The 21,786-nt window shown below is 38.2% G+C and overlaps 1 protein-coding gene across 1 annotated transcript; it reads left to right on the top strand.

The window, feature by feature from the left end:
* Positions 1-15,615: 15,615 nt before the first annotated feature.
* On the top strand, positions 15,616-20,464 carry LOC131157951 (G2/mitotic-specific cyclin-2-like). The gene is made up of 11 exons (XM_058112427.1): positions 15,616-15,932; positions 16,118-16,241; positions 16,381-16,437; positions 16,575-16,623; positions 16,711-16,860; positions 17,009-17,134; positions 19,004-19,093; positions 19,184-19,405; positions 19,514-19,612; positions 19,706-19,884; positions 20,029-20,464. Exons 1-11 carry the CDS (start codon positions 15,878-15,880, stop codon positions 20,174-20,176), a joined length of 1,299 nt encoding a protein of 432 aa, XP_057968410.1. The 5' UTR covers positions 15,616-15,877; the 3' UTR covers positions 20,177-20,464.
* The last annotated feature ends 1,322 nt before the right edge of the window (positions 20,465-21,786 follow it).

The raw sequence follows: 21,786 nt of genomic DNA, 5'->3' as shown, positions 1-21,786 counted from the left end.
TACGTACCCTGCTTAATTCGTGTTTGGAATTTACTCGTTATATATATATATATTTTTTTTAATGCAAAGGTCTTGCTCTCTAAAGTCTTTTTATCTTCTTCCCTTGGGAAAAGTATTGCTTCCTACACAAAGTTGAATTTGAAGGATTTGGTTTTTATAACGACAGCTGTTTTCAAAGTACAATGCTATACATTTTTTTTTTTTTTTAATGAAATTTGAAGTGCACTTATGTTTAAATGTAATTTTTTGCTAAGAATTTGTGAAACAAAATTAAAGGTTTTGTTAAAAATTTGCGCTCTTGATACCAATTATTGATGCGAATGTGCAGCAGAAGACCTCGCAAACTCGAATAAATTTCGGAACAAGTAATGCAATCACTCAATGATAAATATACAGAACAAGCAATTACTCACAAAGAGAATCAATGAAAGCAAATGTGCCTAGGTCTACAAGAAGAATAACTGAATTTTTCATTATACAATGTCAAGCTTACAACTAGGGTTACAAATATTGATTAAATACGAACCCTAAGCGTATAAGAACCTTAAAACCTATCTAAATCATCCTTTTAGCAATTCTTGGAGGAAAATTCTCAATCCCCTTAATCTACCGATCACCAATTTTAAATTTTGTGACTTGCACTAAATGAAATCATCGACGATTTCAGTCAAACTGTCGATGGTTTAATGCCAAGAGTTGAATCCTGTAGATTGATACCGTTGACAGTTTTATGCCAAGAGCAAACCGTCTCTGAAATCGTCAACCAATTCGTCGATGGTTTGATCCTGCAACCAACCTCCTTGTTCTTTTGCATCACTAAGCTTTCCCCGATGCATGCGTTCCACTCAAATATGAGCCACATTTCCAACAATCTCAACCTTGGTGAATATTTACCACTTAAGAGAAATTTGAGAGCATAATCGTTGCTCCACCATAGATAGTAGATTGAGACCATCTCCTCTCTAGCACCTCGAAACGTTGATCAAGTCCAAGCAATGCTTGAATTTGTCTGTTGTGATCGGCTTCGTCAACATATCAATTGCATTGTTAGATGTGTGAACCATCTTATGTAGAAGTCCACCTGAAGCAATATGTTCCTTGATCCTATGGAATTACACATCAATGTGCTTTATCCTTACATAATAAACCTGTTCTTCACTAAGTAAATGACATTCTGACTATGACACTGTGGCTAAACGCCACTTTACTAGATACCCAACTTCTAAACTAATCCTGTAAGCCACAATGCTTACTTGGTAGCCTCTGCCACTGCCATGTATTCCAACTCACTAGTAGATAAAGCAACGAGTGACTATACCATAGACCTCTAACAAATAGGTCATCCCACAAGGGTAAATACGTACCCTATGGTAGACCTCTTGTCATCTAAGTCTCCTATGTAGTCAGCATCCATGTACCCTATCACTAATTGATCACTCTGTTGTCTACTGAACATGATGCCAAATCCGGTTATACCCATTAAATACTTGAGAATTCACTTGACCGCATCCCAATGTTGTCAACCCGAATTCGAAAAGAACTTGCTCACCACATTGACAGCCTGTGCCATGTATGCCATTGTATATACCATGCTATAATCCAAACTCCCCACTGCACTAGCATAGTGGACCTTTGACATATCATGAACCTCATCGTCCGTCTTAGGCCACTGGGCGGTAGACAACCCAAAATGACTTATCGACGGTGTGCTCACTAGTTTAGCATTAGTTATGCTAAACCTCTTTAACACCTTCTCCACATAGTCGCCCTGAGATAACCATAGTCTTCTTGCAGCTCTGTCCCTGCGAATCTCCATGCCAAGTATCCTTTTGGCTGCACCCAAGTATTTTATGTCAAACTCTTTTCCTAACAGAGTTTTCAATTGATTTACCTTAGTCATGTCTTTAGCAGCAATCAGCATGTCGTCAACATAAAGCAACAAAAATATGAGAGATCCGTCCCCAAGACTCCTCATGTAGACGTAACAATCGTACTCAGACCTCTTGTAGCCAATACAGATCATATAGGTGTCAAACATTTTGTACCACTGCCTCCGAGACTGCTTCAACCCGTAAAATGACTTCTTAAGTTTGCAAACTAAGTACTCTTGTCTGGGTTGACAAAAACCTTCTGACTGTGTCATGTAATTTAGCTCCTCTAGATCATTATGGAGGAGCACCATCTTTACGTCCATCTGCTCTAGATGCATATCATGTTGTGCCACCAGTCCCAACACTACCCTGATGGAAGTGTGTTTGACCACAGGGGAGAAGATTTCATTATAATCAACTCCCTTCTTCTGCAAGTATCCCTTTGTTACCAAGCAAGCTTTGTACTTCTCTTTTTCCTTTTCTAAAACTATTTCTTTCTTCCTATACACCCATTTGCATCCAATCGCCCTCTTCTGAGTTGGAAGCTCTACCAAGTCTCACGTTTGGTTCTTATGCAATGATTCCATCTCCTTCACCATAGCGTCCATCCAGCTACCTTTCTCCTGGCTATGCACGGCCTTCTGAAAGGTAGTAGGATCTCCACTGCTAGTGATAAGCGCATAAGACACCAGATCGTCAAAACCGTACCTAGGGGGTGGCCTGACGATGCATCTCGGTCTGTATATAGCTATTTTGCGATGCGACTGCTAGTAATTCAAGTTAGAACTCCCTATGTTTTGAACACCGTCATCTCCACCCTGAGTTTATGATTCCACTTGCATCGTCAGTTGATCTCTTGAGATAGAACTCACTACATTTCTACCCTGAGTCTCCAACTCTACTTGAATCGCATGCTTGTTGCTTCTGTGATTTTCTGGCACCTATTTCTCTATTTCCTCTTGAGTATGTCGTAACATGACTTTATCATCGAAAACCACGTCTCTACTGATCACCACTTTTTTTGTCACTAGATCCCACAACTTGAATCTTTTCATGCCTTTCTGATATCCTAGAAAGGTGTACCATCTAGACTTCGCTTCAAACTTTAATCTCTCCTCACCAGGAATGTGCGCATAGGCTAGACACCCAAATACTCTCAATCCGGAGTATTCTACCTTGTTACCTATCCACACCTCCTTAGCAACTTTCCTATCTTGTGATGCCCTTGGTGATCTATTTACCAAGAAATGAGTCATACTAACGACTTAGGCTCATAAATTCATAGCAAGCCGAACATTTAACCTAAGACACTGAACCCTTTCATCTAGGGTTAGGTTCATCCTCTCTACCACATCATTTTTCTATGGTGTCCGACGTACTATAAAATGTCTCCTTATGCCATGCTGCTCGCAAAACTTTCTAAAACTTGAGTTTGTGTACTCATTTATTTTATGTTCCGAGGAACTTAATCTTTCTTCTGTTCTAGTTTTCCACCTCAGCTTTCCACAGTTTAAACTTGGCAAACTTCTCCGACTTGTGCCATATGAAGTACATCCAGACCTTTTGTGAGTAATCATCGATGAAACTCACGAAATACATATGTTCCCTTTGTGACGCCACTTTTACTGGCTCCCAAACATTTGAATGAATGTAGTCCAGTATTCCCTTCATCTTGTGCGTGACTATCATGAACTGAATCCTATGCTTCCCAAGCACACAATACTTGGAGAAATCCAGCTTACATGATTTGAACCCCATCACAAGATTTCTTTTGTGAAGTTCCTTCATTCCACGCTCACCTATATGTCATAAACGCATATGCAACAAAATAGTACTGTCAGACTCAGACTCTGCGACTGCAGCTCTACCTACAACCATAATACCCAACAGTGTGTACATATTTCTCGGTACTCTCTTCTTCTTCATCATGGTCAGAACGCCCTTGCTCACCTTCATTACCCTACCTTCAAATCTGTAACTAAACTCGTTACAATCTAAGGTGCCTAACAAAACCAGATTCTTCCTCAGCTTTGATATGTGCCTCACATCACATAACGTCCTCACCACACCATCATACATCTTGATTCAGATATTCCCATATCGAAAACTTTGCATGCAACATCGTTCCCCATCAGAACGAAACCAAAACTCACCAATCTGTACGTAGTGAACCAGTCCTTGTTGGGATTCATATGATAAGAATACGTTGAGTCCAAGATCTAAGAATCAACGAACTCATCCGACCTAGATGAAACCGAGAGCATATCACCATCACCGCTTCCAAAGTTTCCTTTTACTACATTTACTGTGTTTGATGACCTTTATATGTTTTCATCATTCCCCTTCATCCTCTCCATACAATCAGGTTTTATGTGTCCCTTTTTCCAAAATTTAAAACACTGCATGTACTTCCTCTACCTAGATTTGGATTGAGCCCTATGGTTTCTCAATCCACTCCGGAAGCTGTGTCTCCCATGATTATGATTACCCTTCGCCATAAGCCCTTCACCTTGTGAACCCTCATCACTAGCATTCTTCTTCTAATGGAACCCCAACAATGCACTTGTGATATCCTCCAACTCTAGGCTTTCTTTCTCCCATGTTAGAGTTGTAACCAAATTTTCGTATCTAGGAGATGTAGGTAGGGAATTAAGCATCATCATTGCTTTATCTTCCTCCTCGAACTTCACATTACCTTGCTTCATATCACTAATGATATAATTGAATGCGTTGATGTGCTGAGTCAAGTTCGAACCCTTTGCTATCTTAAGTCAATATAGTTTTTGCTTAGAGATACAACTTGTTCATCAATGACTTGGACATGTACTGACTTTACAATTTCAACCAAACCACTGCCGGCGATTCCTCATCCATGATGTGATATATCACGTCATCGGCTAGACAATGCTAGATAGTGGACACAACTTTTGCTTCCAACTCCTTCCAACTCGTGTTATCCATGCCTTCCGGCTTCTTACTGTATAGTGTCTTCACCATACCTTGCTACACTCCTTAACCCTCCTCTGCCAAAGTTCAAAATTTTCCGTTCCATCAAACTTATTAACATCGAACTTCACCAAAAAGATCTCAGTCATTGCAACCAATAGCTCTGAAACCAATTGTTGATGCAAATGCGTAGCGGAAAACCTTGCAAACTCGAATCAATCTCGGAATAAGTAATGCAATCACTCAATGATGAATGTACAGAACAAACAATCACTCACAAAAAGAATCAATGAAAGCAATAATCAAAGACACAATATTTACATGGTTCAGTAATGTGCCTACGTCATGGGAGCAACAACTGAATTTTCCACTATTGCAATGTCAAACTTAGAACTAGGGTTACAAATATTGATTAAATACGAACCTTAAGCGTACAGGAACCTTAGAACCTATCTAAATCATCACTGTTGCAATCCTCGAAGGAAAATCCTCCAATCCCCTTAATTTACTGATCACCAATTTCAAATTTTGTGACCTGCACCAAACGAAATAGTCGACGGTTTTAGCCAAACCGTCGATGGTTTAATGCCAAGAGTCGAATCCTGCAGAGTGAAAATGTCGACGGTTTTATACTAAGAGGAAATCGTCTTAGAAATCGTCGACCAATCTGTCGATGGTTTGATCCTGCAACCAGCCTCCTTATTCTTTTGCATCACTAAGTTTTCCCCGGTGCATGCGTTCCACTCAAATATGAGCCACATCTTCAACAAGGTTTAAAGATAATTAAGAAAAATCATATATATATATATATATATATATATATAATGATGAAAATATGCGTTAGGGGTGAGAATAATTTAGTTTTTGATCGATTTTTCCATAAAACAAGAATCAAATTGATCATTAATGGTTTGGGAAAATTACAAATTGAAAAAAAAAAAACAATAAATTGTCCAATTAAATTTTAATGCATTGAATAGAAGGTCTAGAATTTAGTACACCTTGAGTTAATGTTATAAGCTTAAAGGTTGACTTTTAATTAAATTTGGCATGTAAAAATGCATTAATATAAAAATAAATCACTCTAAAACATATGATAAAACACATAAAACATATGTTAGCATTTCTTAACTACTGGTCCATGACTTTAATTTTTATAAATTATAAATATAAAATATCAAAAAAGTAACATATTGTCACGCCCCGAACCCGGACATGGGCCCCAGGGTGTGAATTAGTAACCTAACCTGTCCTTGTATTATATAGCCATCCACGATACCGTACAATGCAAGAGTCCGACTCCATAGGGTTCATGTATACCCTACCCACAATCACATATATCATATACACAGCGGAATAAATCAACTAATACATTCATAAACCATACTAGAGTCTATACAAAACAAGATCTAATCCCCAAAATACATAACATACTCCAGGTGTCTACATAGCCCAAAATGACAACCCAGCCAAGGATCAGTACTTACACAAGTACTCCTACATAGCTAACCAATCACCACGCTCTTGATACACTAGGACGCTAGTGACGGCTACTCGAAGGACCTGAAAAATATTCATATGATAGGGGTAAGACACCTCTCATTAAGGGAGAAACATGTTATATCAGTGTGTGGATACATGAGTGTTATTTCAACAGGAAAACATACATTTCACAATACAGTATTTTCACAAATACAGTTCCAGTATACATACGATAGGAAAGCAATACGATCTGGTGTCGTCACACCTTTCAGCCTAAGCCGGACTGTTTGGTGATATTTTTGGCAAAAGCCGGACGTTTGGTGATATTTCACACCCTTCGACAAAAGCTGGTGCACCCGATAACCAGGCATAGCATTAGCCATTAGCCCCCATAGTGTTAAACCGGTGCAGGTCTGTTGTTCACACACCCTTCGATAAAAATTGGCCTATCTAGTGGTATTGCACACCCTTCGACAAAAGCTGAACTATAAAGCCTGCAGTCTTATTCCGACTCGGTTCTATATCTCAGCCTACGGCATTTTAATTCAGCCGGCTTTGATATATCCCCATTGGTATTATCCCGCAAAGACATTTTCACAAAACTTGAAACATTTTGGAACTCACGCCCCTATATCTCATTTGAATAATCCACAACTTACGATAGTTAACCGGCACGCATTACTACAAAATACATTATTCAAATCTACCATCTTATTTCACACTTATTTAGGTAAACAATCAATCACATATTAGGTATTCCAAAAAATACAGTTTAAAATAATCAAAGGCACGATCATCTCTATATCACAGATTATACCAATATAAAATTTTCCAACAAAAACAAAGATAATACCCGAAACCCCCAATTTTCCCAAAAATGATAAATTGAAAATCCTATAATTTCACCTGATAGATTTTCCCAAATAAGTAACCAAAACATCCACAGAATCGTAAACTACAATTTTATCGATTCAGATAACAAAAAAACTAATATAAACAGAAACCCTTTACCTTTCTCGCAAACTAGAACATGAACTTAATTAATCCAAAACAAAAACAAGGGACCCCCAAAACCTAAAAATCGAAAAACAATACTTCAATATATTAAAAACTGCTATAGATCTACCAAACCAGAAAGGAAATTACACTCTTACCTTGATTTTAGATCAAAACTCAAAAATCTTCAAAACGAAATTTTGATCTTCTATAAAAGTAGAGATTCCCCTCTTGATCCATGTGATAACGTTGGATCATTGATTCGAGTAACAGATGGCCTGAAACCCTAGAGAGAGCAAGAGTGGTTTAAGTTTTAGAGAGAGAGAGAGAGAGAGAGAGAGAGAGAGAGAGAGAGAGAGAGAGAGAGAGAGAGATTTTGAGTTTTCTTAGCAAAGCAACAAAATATCCTATTTATAGACCCTTGACCCAGTCCAATTCATCGACGAGACGACACCTTCATCGACGAACCATTTAAGCATTTCGTCGACAAGCCAGTTCCTTTGGCGATCAACCCTATTCCGATGTTTTACAACTCGTTCGTTATCTCTTTGTCGAAGAGGCTCTGAATTTCGGTGACAAGGAGTGTAATGGCATTCATCGACAAAGCCTACTAAATTTACCTTTTTACCCTTTGTTATTTATTAAATCTAAAATTCTCGAGTTAGGTTCTCACAACCTCCCCTCCTTACAAAAAATTTTTCCTTGAAATTTATAATCTCTGACTAGATAACTTTCCCATATACCAAAATGTATACCTGACTCTAGGAAGAGCCGGCGGCCACCCATATAGCAGTTCTGTCCCAAATTTATTACATACCCTCACTTATGGCAGAGGAATACCGTGGTTACATACACAGTGTCTCGGGAGTTCACAATATCACAAAACCCTCCTAGAGACTAACCACACATTAACGCTCTAAATAACAAAACATCAAATACTTACATAAACCGATCCTGTATATAATACTCCTTATAACAAATGTGGATATTTTCGACGTATTTCCTTCTCCAATTCCCAAGAAGCCTCTTCAATCGCGTGATTCTGCCACAATACTTTCACTAACAGTATCTCCTTGGTATGTGGCTTCTGAACTTTCTGGTCTAGAATCTGAATAGGTATCTTCTCATATGCCAAAGCATCCCCAATCTCTAAGGATTCGTAACTAATCACATGTGACAAATCCGGAACGTACCTTCTTAACATGGATACATGAAATATATCATGGATCTTAGAGAACGCTAAAGGTAGTGCAATCTTGTAGGCTATTGGACCCACTCGTTCAAGTACCTCGAATGGCTCAATATACATCGGGATCATCTTCCCCTTCTTCCTGAATCTCATCACCCCTTTCATCAGAGCGATTCTCAGGAATATCTTACCCCTTACCTTGAATTCCAACTTACGACGGCGAACATCTGCGTAACTCTTCTGCTGACTCTGAGCCGATTCAATTCTATCCTTGATCAATATAACTTTCTTAGAAGCCTGCTATACAAGTTCAGGACCCAATATCTGCCGTTCATCGACCTTATCCCAACACAGAGGAGACCGACATTTCCGACCATACAATGCTTCGAATGGTGCCATCCCAACACTAGCTTGGAAGCTATTGTTATAGGAAAATTCCACTAACGGTAGAAACTGAATCCAATTACCCCCGAAATCTAACACGCAAGCCCGTAACATATCCTCCAAGATTTATATCGTCCTCTCTGACTGTTCGTCAGTCTGGGGGTGGAACGTTGTACTGAAAGTAAGCTTCATCCCCAGTGCCTCCTGTAAGCTCTTCTAAAATCGAGAAGTGAACCTTGGGTCTCAATATGAAACCATGGACACCGGTACCTATTGCCTTCTGACTATCTTCTGCACGTATAGATCTGCTAGCCTACTCAAGGAGTAGCTAACCTTTATCGTTACAAAGTGAGCAGATTTAGTCGACCTGTCCACAATTACCCAAATTGCGTTCTGCCCGTGAAGTGTTGGTGGTAACCCGGTGAAAAAATCCATGGAGATGTGCTCCCATTTCCACTCTGAGATGCTCAATGGCTACAACGGCCCTGCCGGCCTTTGATGTTCAGCCTTTACCTGTTGACACATCAGGTATTGCTCCACAAATCAATCAATATCCCTTTTCATGTCACTCCACCAGAATAATTCGCACAAATCCCGATACATCTTCGTGTTTCCCAGATGTATCGTATACAAAGAATGATGCGCCTCCTTCAGAATCGTCTTCCTTATCCCCTCGTTGTTTGGAACACACATTTTGTTTCCAAACCTCAATACACCTCCCTCGGAGATGTTAAAATCTACAGCCAGTCCCTATTGCACCTTCTCTACAACCTTGACTAACTCCTCATCATTAGCCTGCGCAGTTTTAATCCTTTCTAATAATGTTGTCTGGATCACCATGCTAGCAATGAAAGTCTGATGATTACCATCCACCAACTCCACGCCAAGGCTTTCAAGATCCCGTTTGATATGATGCTGAGCTATCACTGTAGATACTGTTGCACACTCTGACTTCCAACTCAACGCATCAGCTACCACGTTAGCTTTCCCCAGATGATAGCTAATGGTGCAATCATAGTCCTTGATCAGTTCTAGCCACTTCCTCTGCCTTATGTTTAACTCCTTCTGTGTAAAAATGTACTTGAAGCTCTTGTGGTCTGTGAAGATCTCACATTGTTCACCATATAAGTAGTGTCTCTAGATCTTCAGCACATACACCACTGGCGCCAACTCCAGATCGTGTGTGGGGTAATTTTTATCATACTCCTTGAGTTTCCAAGAAGCATAAGCAATTACTTTTCGCTGTTGCATCAGCACACATCCCAAACCCTTCAACAATGCATTACTGTAAATCACAAAACCACCGTCCTCATATGGGATGGTTAAAACTAGAGCAATGACCAGTCGGTGTTTAAACTCCTGCAAACTCTACTCGCACTCATCAATCCAATCAAATCTCACACCCTTCCTCGTCAACCATATCAGAGGGCCAGATAATCTAGAGAATCCCTCCACGAATCGCCAGTAATACCCAGTCAGTCCTAGGAAACTCCGAACTTCCTGCATGCTCTTCTGTTTCACCTAGTCAACCACTGCTTCTATCTTACCTGGATCAACTAAGATACCACCTCCCGACATGACATGGCCAAGAAATGTGATCTACTTCAACTAGAACTCACATTTCTTCAACTTGGCATACAACTTCTTTTCCCTAAGTACCTGAAGTACCAATCTCAGATGGTTTTTGTGCTCTTCCAAACTCTTAGAATTTACCAGAATATTGTCAATGAATACCACTACAAACTGATCCAGGTATTCATGGAAAACCCTATTAATTAGGTCCATAAATACCGCCAAGACGTTAGTTAACCCAAAAGGCATGACCGAAAACTCGTAGTGACCGTATATGGTTCGGAAAGTAGTCTTCGCAACATCGTCAATCCTAAATTTCACTTGATGATACCCTGACCGTAAATCAATCTTCGAAAAGACCTGCGTTCCCTGCAACTGGTCAAACAAGTCATCTATACAAGGCAACGAGTATCGGTTCTTCATAGTTACCTTGTTGATCTCGCGGTAATCAATGCACATTCGCATTGACCCGTCCTTCTTCTTCAAAAATAATATTGGAGCTCTCTAAGGTGAAACACTAGGTCGGATAAAGCTCTTATCCAGTAGTTTCTGCAACTGCTCCTTCAACTTTTTAAGTTCAGCTGGAGTCATCCGGTATGGAGCTTTAGAGATCAATGCCTTGCCTAGCAGCAATTCAATAGCAAACTCCACCTCACGATCAGGAGGTAAATCGGGTAAATCATCCCATAGTGGTTCCTTCACACAAGCTAGGTACCCCTGACAACTGTCCAAGAGTAACCTTTTCGCCTGCATAGCCGATAGAATCTGTGGTGTCAAACGCACACACGATCCCATGAACTCATATTCCTGATCTCCAGGAGGTCTGAACACCACCACTTTCCTACGACAGTTAATCACCGCAAAATTGGAAGATAATCAATCCATCCCCAGTATAACATCAAACTCGTACACATCGTATACTACCAAATTCACCGGTAGCGACCTTCCCTAAATTACCATTGGACAGTTTCCTAACATCTTCCTACATATCATCACACTCCCAGATGGTGTAGCCACAGACAACCCCTCATCCATCACTTGGGTTTCAGCCCCACATATTTTCACAAAATTTGCAGATATAAAGGAGTGGGTTGCTTCTGAATCGAATAAAACAACAGCTTTATTTAAAAGTAGTAACATGATACCTGTCACCACGTTATCAGCGTGTTTTGTGTCCGCTGGAGTAAGCGAGTAATCTCTCGCCTGAGCTATGTTTCCCCGAGGCACCTGGTTTTGTCCCCGGTTCTGACTCAGTGCAACTGTACTAGTCATCGGTTAGTCATCAGTGTAGGGCAGTTTTAGGATACATGGCCTGGTTTTCCAAAACGGTAACAGTTACCCATGAATGGTTGTCACTCCCCATCATGCCACTTACGGCACTTGGTATAATGCTCACGAGATGGATCCCCTTGCGGACCCTACCATTCGATATTCTAGCGATTTCTTACACCATAGTTCCTCTTCTTCCACTATCCTTGTCTAGAACCAATTTGAGAACCAGAAGGTACCGGTCTCTTCTTCTGATCCTATGTCACCTCATCCTCCCGAAGACCAGCCTCAACTACGGCGGCCTTCTCCACTAGAATAAAAAACTCTTGAATCTACAGCATTCCTACCAGTCTATGGATGTCCTTCCTTAGGCCCTTCTCGAACTTCTGAGCCTTTTTATACTCGTTTGAGATCATACACGGTGCAAAGTGAGATAGCTCGATGTATCTAGCTGCGTAACTCTACACTGTCAGGGTCCCTTGAGTCAGACTCAAGAACTCGTCTGCCTTTGCATCACAGTCGGAAGCCGAAAAGTATCTCTCGAAGAACACCTCCTTAAAACGGCACCACTTCATCCCAGGTGAATTAGCTCTCTGCTCCTCAAGCAGACTCACAGCCACCCACCACCTCTCAGCTTCTCCTACCAGTTGAAACATAGCATAGAGAACTTTCTGCTCGTCAGTGCAATGCAGAACTTTCAGGATATTTTTTGTCTTTTGAACCTAGTTCTCTGCCACAATTGGGTTTGATTCCCTAATAAACGTCGGAAGATGCATGCTGGTGAACTTCTCAATGGTGCAACCCACAACCGTAGGCGGATGCTCCCATCCCCTAACACTTCACCCGATCTCTCGCATAATATACCTGGTCAAACCCCGAAGCACAGAAGGTGACCCTTCACTAGCAGTCCCCTCCGAACTTTTATCCTAGTTGCTATCTTTGGGCTCCATATTGAAAATAATATAGGAATAGATTAACATTCTTATATCGTAGTACAATTAATACAATCATTGCAGAATAATCATGTTAAACCCTAGACTCTCAGGCCTAAGTCTACCCTACCGCACAAACACGAAACCATCAATGGTTTGCCGTGATTTTACTAAAATCATCATTCTAGGAAAAACACAGAACACCGCCAATGAATCCCTGTCTAGCTACAAGACAACCCTCGACCTACTCTACCCATTTCCTACATCCTATACTCTGGTATGTTCACATAATTACGCCTAACTAAGTCTACAAGACCTAACAACCTCTTAACTCTGATACCAAGCTGTCACGCCCCGAAATCGGACATGGGCCCTAGGGTGTGAATTAGTAACCTAACTTGTCCCTATATTATACAACCGTTCATGATACCATACAATGCAAGGGTCTGATCCCGTAGGGTTCACGTATACCCTATCCACAATCATATATACTATATACGTAGCGGAATAAACCAACTAATACATTCATAAACCATACCAGAGTCTATACAAAATAAGATCTAATCCCCAAAATACATAACATACTTCAGGTCTCTACATAGCCCAAAATGACTACCCAGCCAAGGATCAGTACTTACACAAGTACTCCTACACGGCTAACCAACCACCACGCTCCTGATACGCTAGGACGCTAGTAATGACTACTCAAAGGACTTGAAAAATATTTGTATGATAGGGGTGAGACACCTCTCAGTAAGGGAGAAACATGTTATATCAGTGTGTGGATACATAAGTGTTATTTCAATAGGAAAACATACATTTCACAATACAGTATTTTCATAAATATAGTTCCAGTATACATACGATACAAAAGCAATATGATCTGGTGTCGTCACACCCTTCGGCCTAAGTTGGACTGTCTGGTGGTATTTCACACCCTTTGGAAAAAGCCGGACCTTTGGTGATATTTCATACCCTTCGGCAAAAGCTGGTGCACTCGGTAACCTGGCATAGCATAAGCCCCCACAGTGTTGAACCGGTGCAGGTTTAGTGTTCACACACCCTTCGGTAAAATCGGCCGATCTGGTGGTATTGCGCACCCTTCGACAAAAGCCGGACTACAAAGCTTGCGGTTGTTCTATATCTCAGCCTATGGCGTTTTAATCTAGCCCGCTTTGATATATCCCCATCAATATTATCCCGCTAAGGCGTTTTCACAAAACTTGGAACATTTTGAAACTCACGTCCCTATATCTCATTTGAATAATTCACTGCCTACGGTAGTTAACCGACATGCTTTACTACAAAATACATTATTCAAATTTACCATCTAATTCCACACTCATTTGGGTAAACAAACAATCACATATCAGGTATTCCAAAAAATACAGTTTAAAATAATCAAAGGCACGGTCATCTCTATATCACAGTTTATATCAATACAAAGTTTTCCAATAAAAACAGAGATGATACCCAAAACCCTCAATTTTCCCAAAAACGATAAACCCAAAATCCCGTAATTTCACTTAACAGAATTTCCCAAATAAGTAAACAAAACATCCACAGAACCGTAAACTACAATTTTACTAATTCAGATTATAAAAACAACCGATATAAACAGAAATCCCTTATCTTTCCTACAAACTGAAACACGAACTTAATCGGTCCAAAACAACAACACGAGACCCCTAAAACCTAAAAATCGAAGAACAACACTTCAATATATTCACAACTACTACATATCTACCGAACTATAAACGAAATCGGACTCTTACATCGATTTTGGATCAAAACCCAAAAATCTTCGAAATAAAATTCCAATCCACTATAAACGTAGAGATTCCCTTCCTGATCCACGTGGTAATGTCGAATCGTTGATTTGGGTAACAGATGGCCCAAAACCCTAAAGAGAGAGAGTGTTTGGGTTCTAGAGAGAGAGAGAGATTTTGAGTTTTCTTAGCAATGAAGTAACAAAATATCCTATTTATAGACCCTTGACCCGGTCCAATTCGTCGACGAGATGGCGCCTTCGTTGACGAGCTGGTTCCTTCGGCGACGAACCTTATTCTGATATTTTACAACTCGTTCGGTATCTCTTCGTCGACGAGACTCTGAATTTCGGTGACGAAAAGCGTAAGGGTCTTCGTCGACGAGAACAATGGCTTCGTCGACAAAGTCTGCTAAATTTATCTTTTTACCCTTTGTTGTTTATTAAATCTAAAATTTTTGGTGTTAAATTTATCTTTTTACCCTTTGTTATTTATTAAATCTAAAATTCTTGGGTCGGTTTCTTACACATATACATACATGGGTCAATTTTAATTTATAGTTCCAAATTGCAATCTAAAATTATAAAACAAGACTTAACTATGAAATTTTAAAGCTAAACCAAACCACTTTTTATAGTAGTTTGGTGGATATGACACAGATGGTTGCTCACTCCAAATTTGCTTTGCTTTGCTTTTAAGAATCACTTTTCTACTTTTTTTTTTTTTTGTTTAAAAAATAATTGACAATTGTTAAAAAAATGTACTATAAATAATTAATTTTTTTTTTTAAATACCTTTTTTTTGGGGGGATAATCCCCACAATAAGCCATAAACCCCACCATTACTGAAGTCCACGCGGTAGCAATCGGCATCAAAGTTATCAAAATGCTTTAAAATAAAAAGAAATCTGAAACTAATAATTAATTATTATTATTATTATTATTATTTTTATTTTTATTATTATTATTATTATTTAAAAAAGTGAACCCAATCATCGCATCTTGTTGCTTCAGTAATTTGAAAAGCGTACCGCAAAAACTAATAATAATAATAATAATTTGAAAAGCGGGGAGAGGTATGAGGGGGTTGGGGAAGGGAGTGCCACGTGCGACCATATGACCGTTGCTATGCAAGATCACACCGCCTGCAAATAATGATCCAACGGCCACGTTTCAGTAGCCGTTGTGTTTCAATATGGAAAGTTTCTGCACACAAATACCCCTCTTCTCCTCCGGTCCCAAACTCACCACTTCACTTCAAATCTTTTATTTTCTTCTTCTTCTTCTTCTTCATCATCATCTTCTTCTCCCCAACTGCCCTAAAATTAAATTATTTTGTAATTTTAGGGGGTTGGTTTGGATTGCTCTTATAATTTATTATCTAAATTAGATTTGTTTATTTTATTTTTATTTTTATCTTTTTTTTTTCCTCGGTTGATCATCCTTCAGTTAATCTCCCCTCAAAAAAATGGCGAAGCCGGACGAGAACAACCCAGCTCTGATCAGACCCACAACCGTACAAGGTACAAAGCACTTTAATTTAATTAACACAGTTTAGATAGATTGAAGATCGATCTCACAATTTTTTTGTTAATTGCAGAAAAGAATCTGTAAAACCAACCCTGTTAATTTCTGACCTGAGTTTTCCTTTAATTTTTTTATATATATATTTTTTAATTTTTTAATTTTATTTTTTTGTGCTGCGAAGGTTCAGAGATGATGGGTGGGAGAAAGTTTGATGGGAAAAACAGAAGAAGAGCTTTAAGCGTTATTAGTCAGGAGGTAGTAGCAGGAGCTCCTCCTTGTGTGGTTAACAAAAGGGGTTTGCCAGAGTAAGTACTTCATCTCGATCTTGATCTCGTCGATCATAATAATGCCTTCACCTGAAATTTCATCACTACCATTCATCTTCTTGATTTGATCCAGATCCTTTCCCTTTCTTGGTACTAATTTGGTTGTTTGGTTGCTCAGAAAGCATGCAGTCTGCGAAAGAAACCTGCGTCGTCAAGGGCATAGGCCAATCACAAGGTTGGAATATATGTGCCCATAGTTTGACCATGTTCTTGATTTGTCAAAAAAGTTTTCCGTCAGAATTAGGGGATATTTCTGGTTCTACTCGCCATAGCCATCTAGTTTAATTAATTTTATTTCTTCTTGTTACATAGGAGTTTTGCCGCACAACTGGGGAGCACGCAGCAGCATCTCCTTGAGGAGGTACCATTTCTCTCTCTCTCTCTCTCTCTCTCCAAACAAATTAAGTTTGTAGTGTTGATGATAATTTCTGGGCATTAACTGCCGCAGAAATCCAAGAAACCAAGCACATCTGCTCAGGTTTTAGATGTAGTGGAGGGCCGTAATTTGCTTATATACGTGGATGAAGAAAACGAAGTCAAAGACCAACCAGAACCAATGTTCTTGGAACAAGCAGTAGAAGATGAAACGGGTCAGATGGTATGTGTATGGATCTACCTAAGACGGCTATATTTTTTACATATTTACTAATTAAATCCGGCTATATTTATTACATATTTACTAATTAAATTGGTTAAGTTATTTATTTATTGATGCACTTATAAGTACCTTTAATTTAAATAAATAGGAGGAGGTCGAGATGGAGGATATATTTGAAGATCCCGTTATGGACATCGACGGCTGTGATGTGAAGAACTCGCTTGCAGTTGTCGACTACGTTGATGATATCTATGCCTTTTATAAAAAGATGGAGGTAGCCAAGAGTTTTTATTTTCCAATTTTAGTTTTTTAAAGAATTATTTTGAAAAATAAAAGAAAGTAAAAAGCTTCGTTAGTCCAGATGGCTTTTTTTAATTTCTCAAATAATTTCAAATTGTCGTATTATTTTTCAATTTTTTAAGTTTACAAAGAAAACTTTGGAAACATGTTTTTATTTATTTATTTATTTATTTATTTATTTTTAAATTTTTGATTCTTGTGAAAGCATCGGGTTCAAATCTTAGATTTGAATTTTGTTTAAGGCGATTGTTGTTTTCTATTTTTTGTTTATATTTGTCATAGTGAAAAAAATAGATTATAAAACACTTTTATTTCTATTGTCTATTTTAACTATTTGCCAAAAAATTGAAATCAAATTTTATGATTTTGAATTGTTTTGATAATTTGTTGTCAAAAATTTTAATATAGTTTATTTGGATTAAATTATTAATTTTATACACCTTTGAATTAAAATCAAAATTAAATGGTCATATGAATTTAAATATAATTAAAAGAAAAATATACATAAATTTCAAAAAATAATAATAAGTTGGCATGCCCAATAACATTTTTATTCTAAAGTAAAATTTGAAAATAAAATAATTAAGTAAAATAATTATAATAAATTTTATTTTTATTATAATAATTATTTTAATGTGTATTATTTGTAATTTTATTATTTAATTATTTTTTTATAATATTTTGATTTAAAATGAAAATTGACATTTTTAAATTAAGTTTTAAATTTGTGTTAGTTTTATAAGTGTTAACGAAACAACAAGTTGTTGGTTTCTAATTTTTAGTTTCTGTTTCTAAATTTTATTTTAACTTCAGTTTTTCTAATTTCTTGTTCATATAAACAAATTAACAACACAATTAATAGATCTACGAGGAAAATAAAAACACTCATTGAAGTTAATGAATGGGGAATCTTTAATTATTATTCATTAATCTCCTTGCAAAATTTTATTTTATTTTTCTTTCTTGCGTGATGTCACAGGTATGTTTTTAATTTCCAATTTATATATAATAAATGCATAATAACTGAAAATGGGAAGCAGTGGTTCTTTAAGCAGAGGGTTGCCGCTTACGTGGTGACTAGTCCTTGATTTTCTCTCTAAAATGACAACCAGCTCATTTCATTATTAATGACAAAAAAGTGAGAAAATCATTTGATTTTTTATTTTGGATTACACACCGGATTTTCACGTGTCCGTTTTACCGTCCACGTGACTAATTCTGCGCCCCTTAAAGCCGACCCTATAACTTCAAAAGGAAGGTAAATTTCAAGAATCTAGGGACGGAAACGAGCCCGGAAGGGTTTGAACACCTGACCTCGTGAGAGGCACTCCCGCAGCCCGCACTACCACCTGATGTGAACCACACCCTAGGAGTGAGAAAATCATTTGATTGATTGCTAGGAAAGCTGTCACTGATAATTTCATTTAAAAGAATTAGACACATTTGCGAGAACTTTCAATTGGGAAACCTTGGATTTGGTTGCTGCTGAGGTGAAGCAGCAGGAAAAACACAATTCATATACCTAACACACAATTGATGAGAAACTTCCTAATATGTGTGCTGCTTATAAAAGCTCATTTGATAGGAGATTTCATTAGATTTTCTAATAGCCGTTTGAAACATCTGCCAACAACTTAAGAACGGAAAGATTTGATCTATTTATTCCTCGTCCCAAGCCAAATATATGAAATGATTAAAGGGATGATTTGGTTTGAGTTTATTTAAACTTTGATTTATCTTCCATTAAAGAACAGCTTATCGAACTTTGTTTGAATGTGGATAGAGGATGATGAACATATTCTTTTGAGTTTGCTGACTCAACAAAGAGATCTTCTTTTTGCAGTGTTCTAGCTGTGTACCTCCAGACTACATGGCGCAACAATTTGACATTAATGAGAAAATGAGAGCTATACTAATTGACTGGCTCATAGAGGTATTGATCAAATTTGATTCCTGCTGCTGTTAATGCCCTTTCTGAGATTCCCCAGTTCTCGACCACTTATCCTCTTATTTGAATCAAAAGGTACACCACAAGTTCGAACTCAGGGACGAGACATTGTTTCTCACTGTCAATCTGATAGACAGATTTTTAGCTCGCCAAAGAGTGGTAAAAAAGAAGCTTCAGTTGGTGGGTCTGTCTGCGTTGCTACTGGCATGCAAATACGAGGAAGTTTGTGTCGTCGTCGTGGAGGACTTAATTTTCATTTCAGACAGAGCTTATGCCAGGAAGGAACTTCTTGATATGGTAGCCTATTTAATTTCTTTTCCTTGTCATATAATGGAACCAACTTTCCATTTTTTCTCATGATCTTGCAACCCCATATAATGAGAATCAATCTAAATGATCTTGCAGGAGAAATTGATGCTCAACACTATACAATTCAACATGTCCGTTCCAACCCCATATGTTTTCATGAGAAGGTTCCTAAAGGCTGCTCAATCTGACAAGAAGGTTGGCACTACTTAGTAGCATGTATATAGTTTCAAGTAAGGGTTTAGGGGTTTATAGCATGCTGTTTTTCTAATTGCGATGACCTTGAATCAGCTTGAACTACTGTCATTCTTCTTGATTGAGCTTTGCCTGGTGGAGTATGAGATGCTCAAGTTCTCACCATCTCTGTTAGCTGCTGCTGCAATCTATACTGCCTACTGTACTCTTTATGGGTTTAAGCAGTGGAGCAAGACCTGCGAATGGTATACTGGCTATTCCGAAGACAATCTCCTGTGAGTCTCACACTTTTCAGTTTCTGCTTTACATATATATACCAAATCTTAAAAATTCCAGACAGGACATCCAGACACGGGGATAACACTAATCCATATTTAATTGTATTTATTGATACATTCTTGGTTGCTTGTTTCTTGCAGTGAATGTTCAGGACTAATGGTAACTTTCCACCAGAGGGCAGGAACTGGGAAACTAACAGGGGTGTATAGGAAATACTCTACATCAAGGTTTGGCTTCACAGCAAAGAGTGAACCTGCACGGTTTCTACTAGTCGACATCCAAGCATAGCAATGTGGATGCATAGTTCACTAACTTATACATGACTTCCTGGGGGATTTCAAAAATAATTTGGCAGCAATCTGTGTTGCCCAGTGTGTATCATAGTTAGCCTCTTCGGTTGTTATAATTATTAACAACCGCAATTGTTTTTCTGTTTACGCATTCTTTCTAAAGATATATAGCACAAAATTAGTTTCTGCATTATGTCTGACATGCTGGAAATTGTGGGCTAATGCTAAAATATGCTTTGTTTGGTTTCTAAGAAAATGAGGTTAAGGAAGGAATGTTTCACTACTAGTGCAATTGCGTGCGAATCATGCTGGGAATGGATTTCAAATGTGACTGATGCTGCATGAAAAATACCTTGTTCGGTTGAGTCATACCTCAACTCAGTACGTCCCCACTTAAAATGGCCTGGGGACTACGAAATCTGAATGGAAGGGCCTTGAAAAACAAAGTAGGAGAGAATGCAGGTCATAATAATTTTACAATATAGTTTAAATTTTTATAAAAGGGTCTAGACACGTACATAAAATAATTAGCACAAAAAATATTAAAATAAAAGTTAACTCTTTCCAGAATAGTAGTTGGGATCCATCCATCCACGAAGAATAGTAGGTACCGCAGCCCTCATATTACCAAGAACAAAATTTTCATACAACTCACTTTTCACAGAAATATTATTTTTTTATTATTCAGAATAATATAATTGTAAGATGGTTGGCAAAATAATATCTGAGTTGTGCTGATGCGTCACCCATTTTTGGAAAGTCAGTTATTGTGGGGCCCTAATCAGCATGATCACTTTAAAATAAATTTTTTGAAAGTCGATTTCTTAACAAAGTGAGCCACCCTCTTCCACCTTCTTCATCATGCACTTTTATATGATCAATTGAGTTTCCACAAGTTTGGGCTAGCCCAATCATGCGTCAAAGAGCTCGTTTTCTTGTATTAAGATTATTCGTCTCCTCAATTCAATCATATTTATTTATTAGTATTGAAGGACATCTTCCTAGGTGAAATGAGTGCTTGGTCATCTGTTTACCCTATTTGTTGGTTGTCAAGTAAAAAATAAAAAAGACTTGCACCTACTGCCAATCCAATTAAGTTTGAGAGGTTACTCCTCCTCAACAAAGTGATGCACTAGATGACTTGCACATACCTTAAGGAAAACAGACTTGACTCATTTCTTATTGACTTCAAATGTGTTTGTCTGTTTGGTCATCTGTTTACCCTATTTGTTGGTTGTCAAGTAAAATAAAAAAGACTTGCACCTACCGCCAATCCAATTAAGTTTGAGACGTTACTCCTCCTCAACAAAGTGATGCACTAGATGACTTGCACATACCTAAAGTAAAACAGACTTGACTCATTTCTTAATGACTTCAAATGTGTCTGTCTCACAACTCTTTGGGGCAATTTGCCACTTGGATGCAAATTAAGTTGAGAGGTTACCCCCTCAACAAAGTGATGCACTAGATGACTTGCACATACCTAAAGTAAAACAGACTTTCTGAAAGATAATGGGCTTGACTCATTTCTTAATGACCTCATATGTGTCTGTCTCACAACTCTTTAGGCAATTTGCAACTTGGATGCTATCTATGTCCAATATAAAC

This window comes from Malania oleifera, chromosome 1, assembly GCF_029873635.1.
Source record: "Malania oleifera isolate guangnan ecotype guangnan chromosome 1, ASM2987363v1, whole genome shotgun sequence".
Classification (NCBI taxonomy): Eukaryota; Viridiplantae; Streptophyta; class Magnoliopsida; order Santalales; family Ximeniaceae; genus Malania; species Malania oleifera.
This window is presented reverse-complemented; position numbering and strand designations above follow the sequence as displayed.

Bases quoted from the DNA above. Each gene is read 5' to 3' on its own strand.
- LOC131157951 (XM_058112427.1), top strand. From the start codon at position 15,878: ATGGCGAAGCCGGACGAGAACAACCCAGCTCTGATCAGACCCACAACC. The intron at 15,933-16,117 runs GTACAAAGCACT...TGTGCTGCGAAG, and splicing joins CAGACCCACAACCGTACAAG to GTTCAGAGATGATGGGTGGG. The intron at 16,242-16,380 runs GTAAGTACTTCA...TTGGTTGCTCAG, and splicing joins AACAAAAGGGGTTTGCCAGA to AAAGCATGCAGTCTGCGAAA.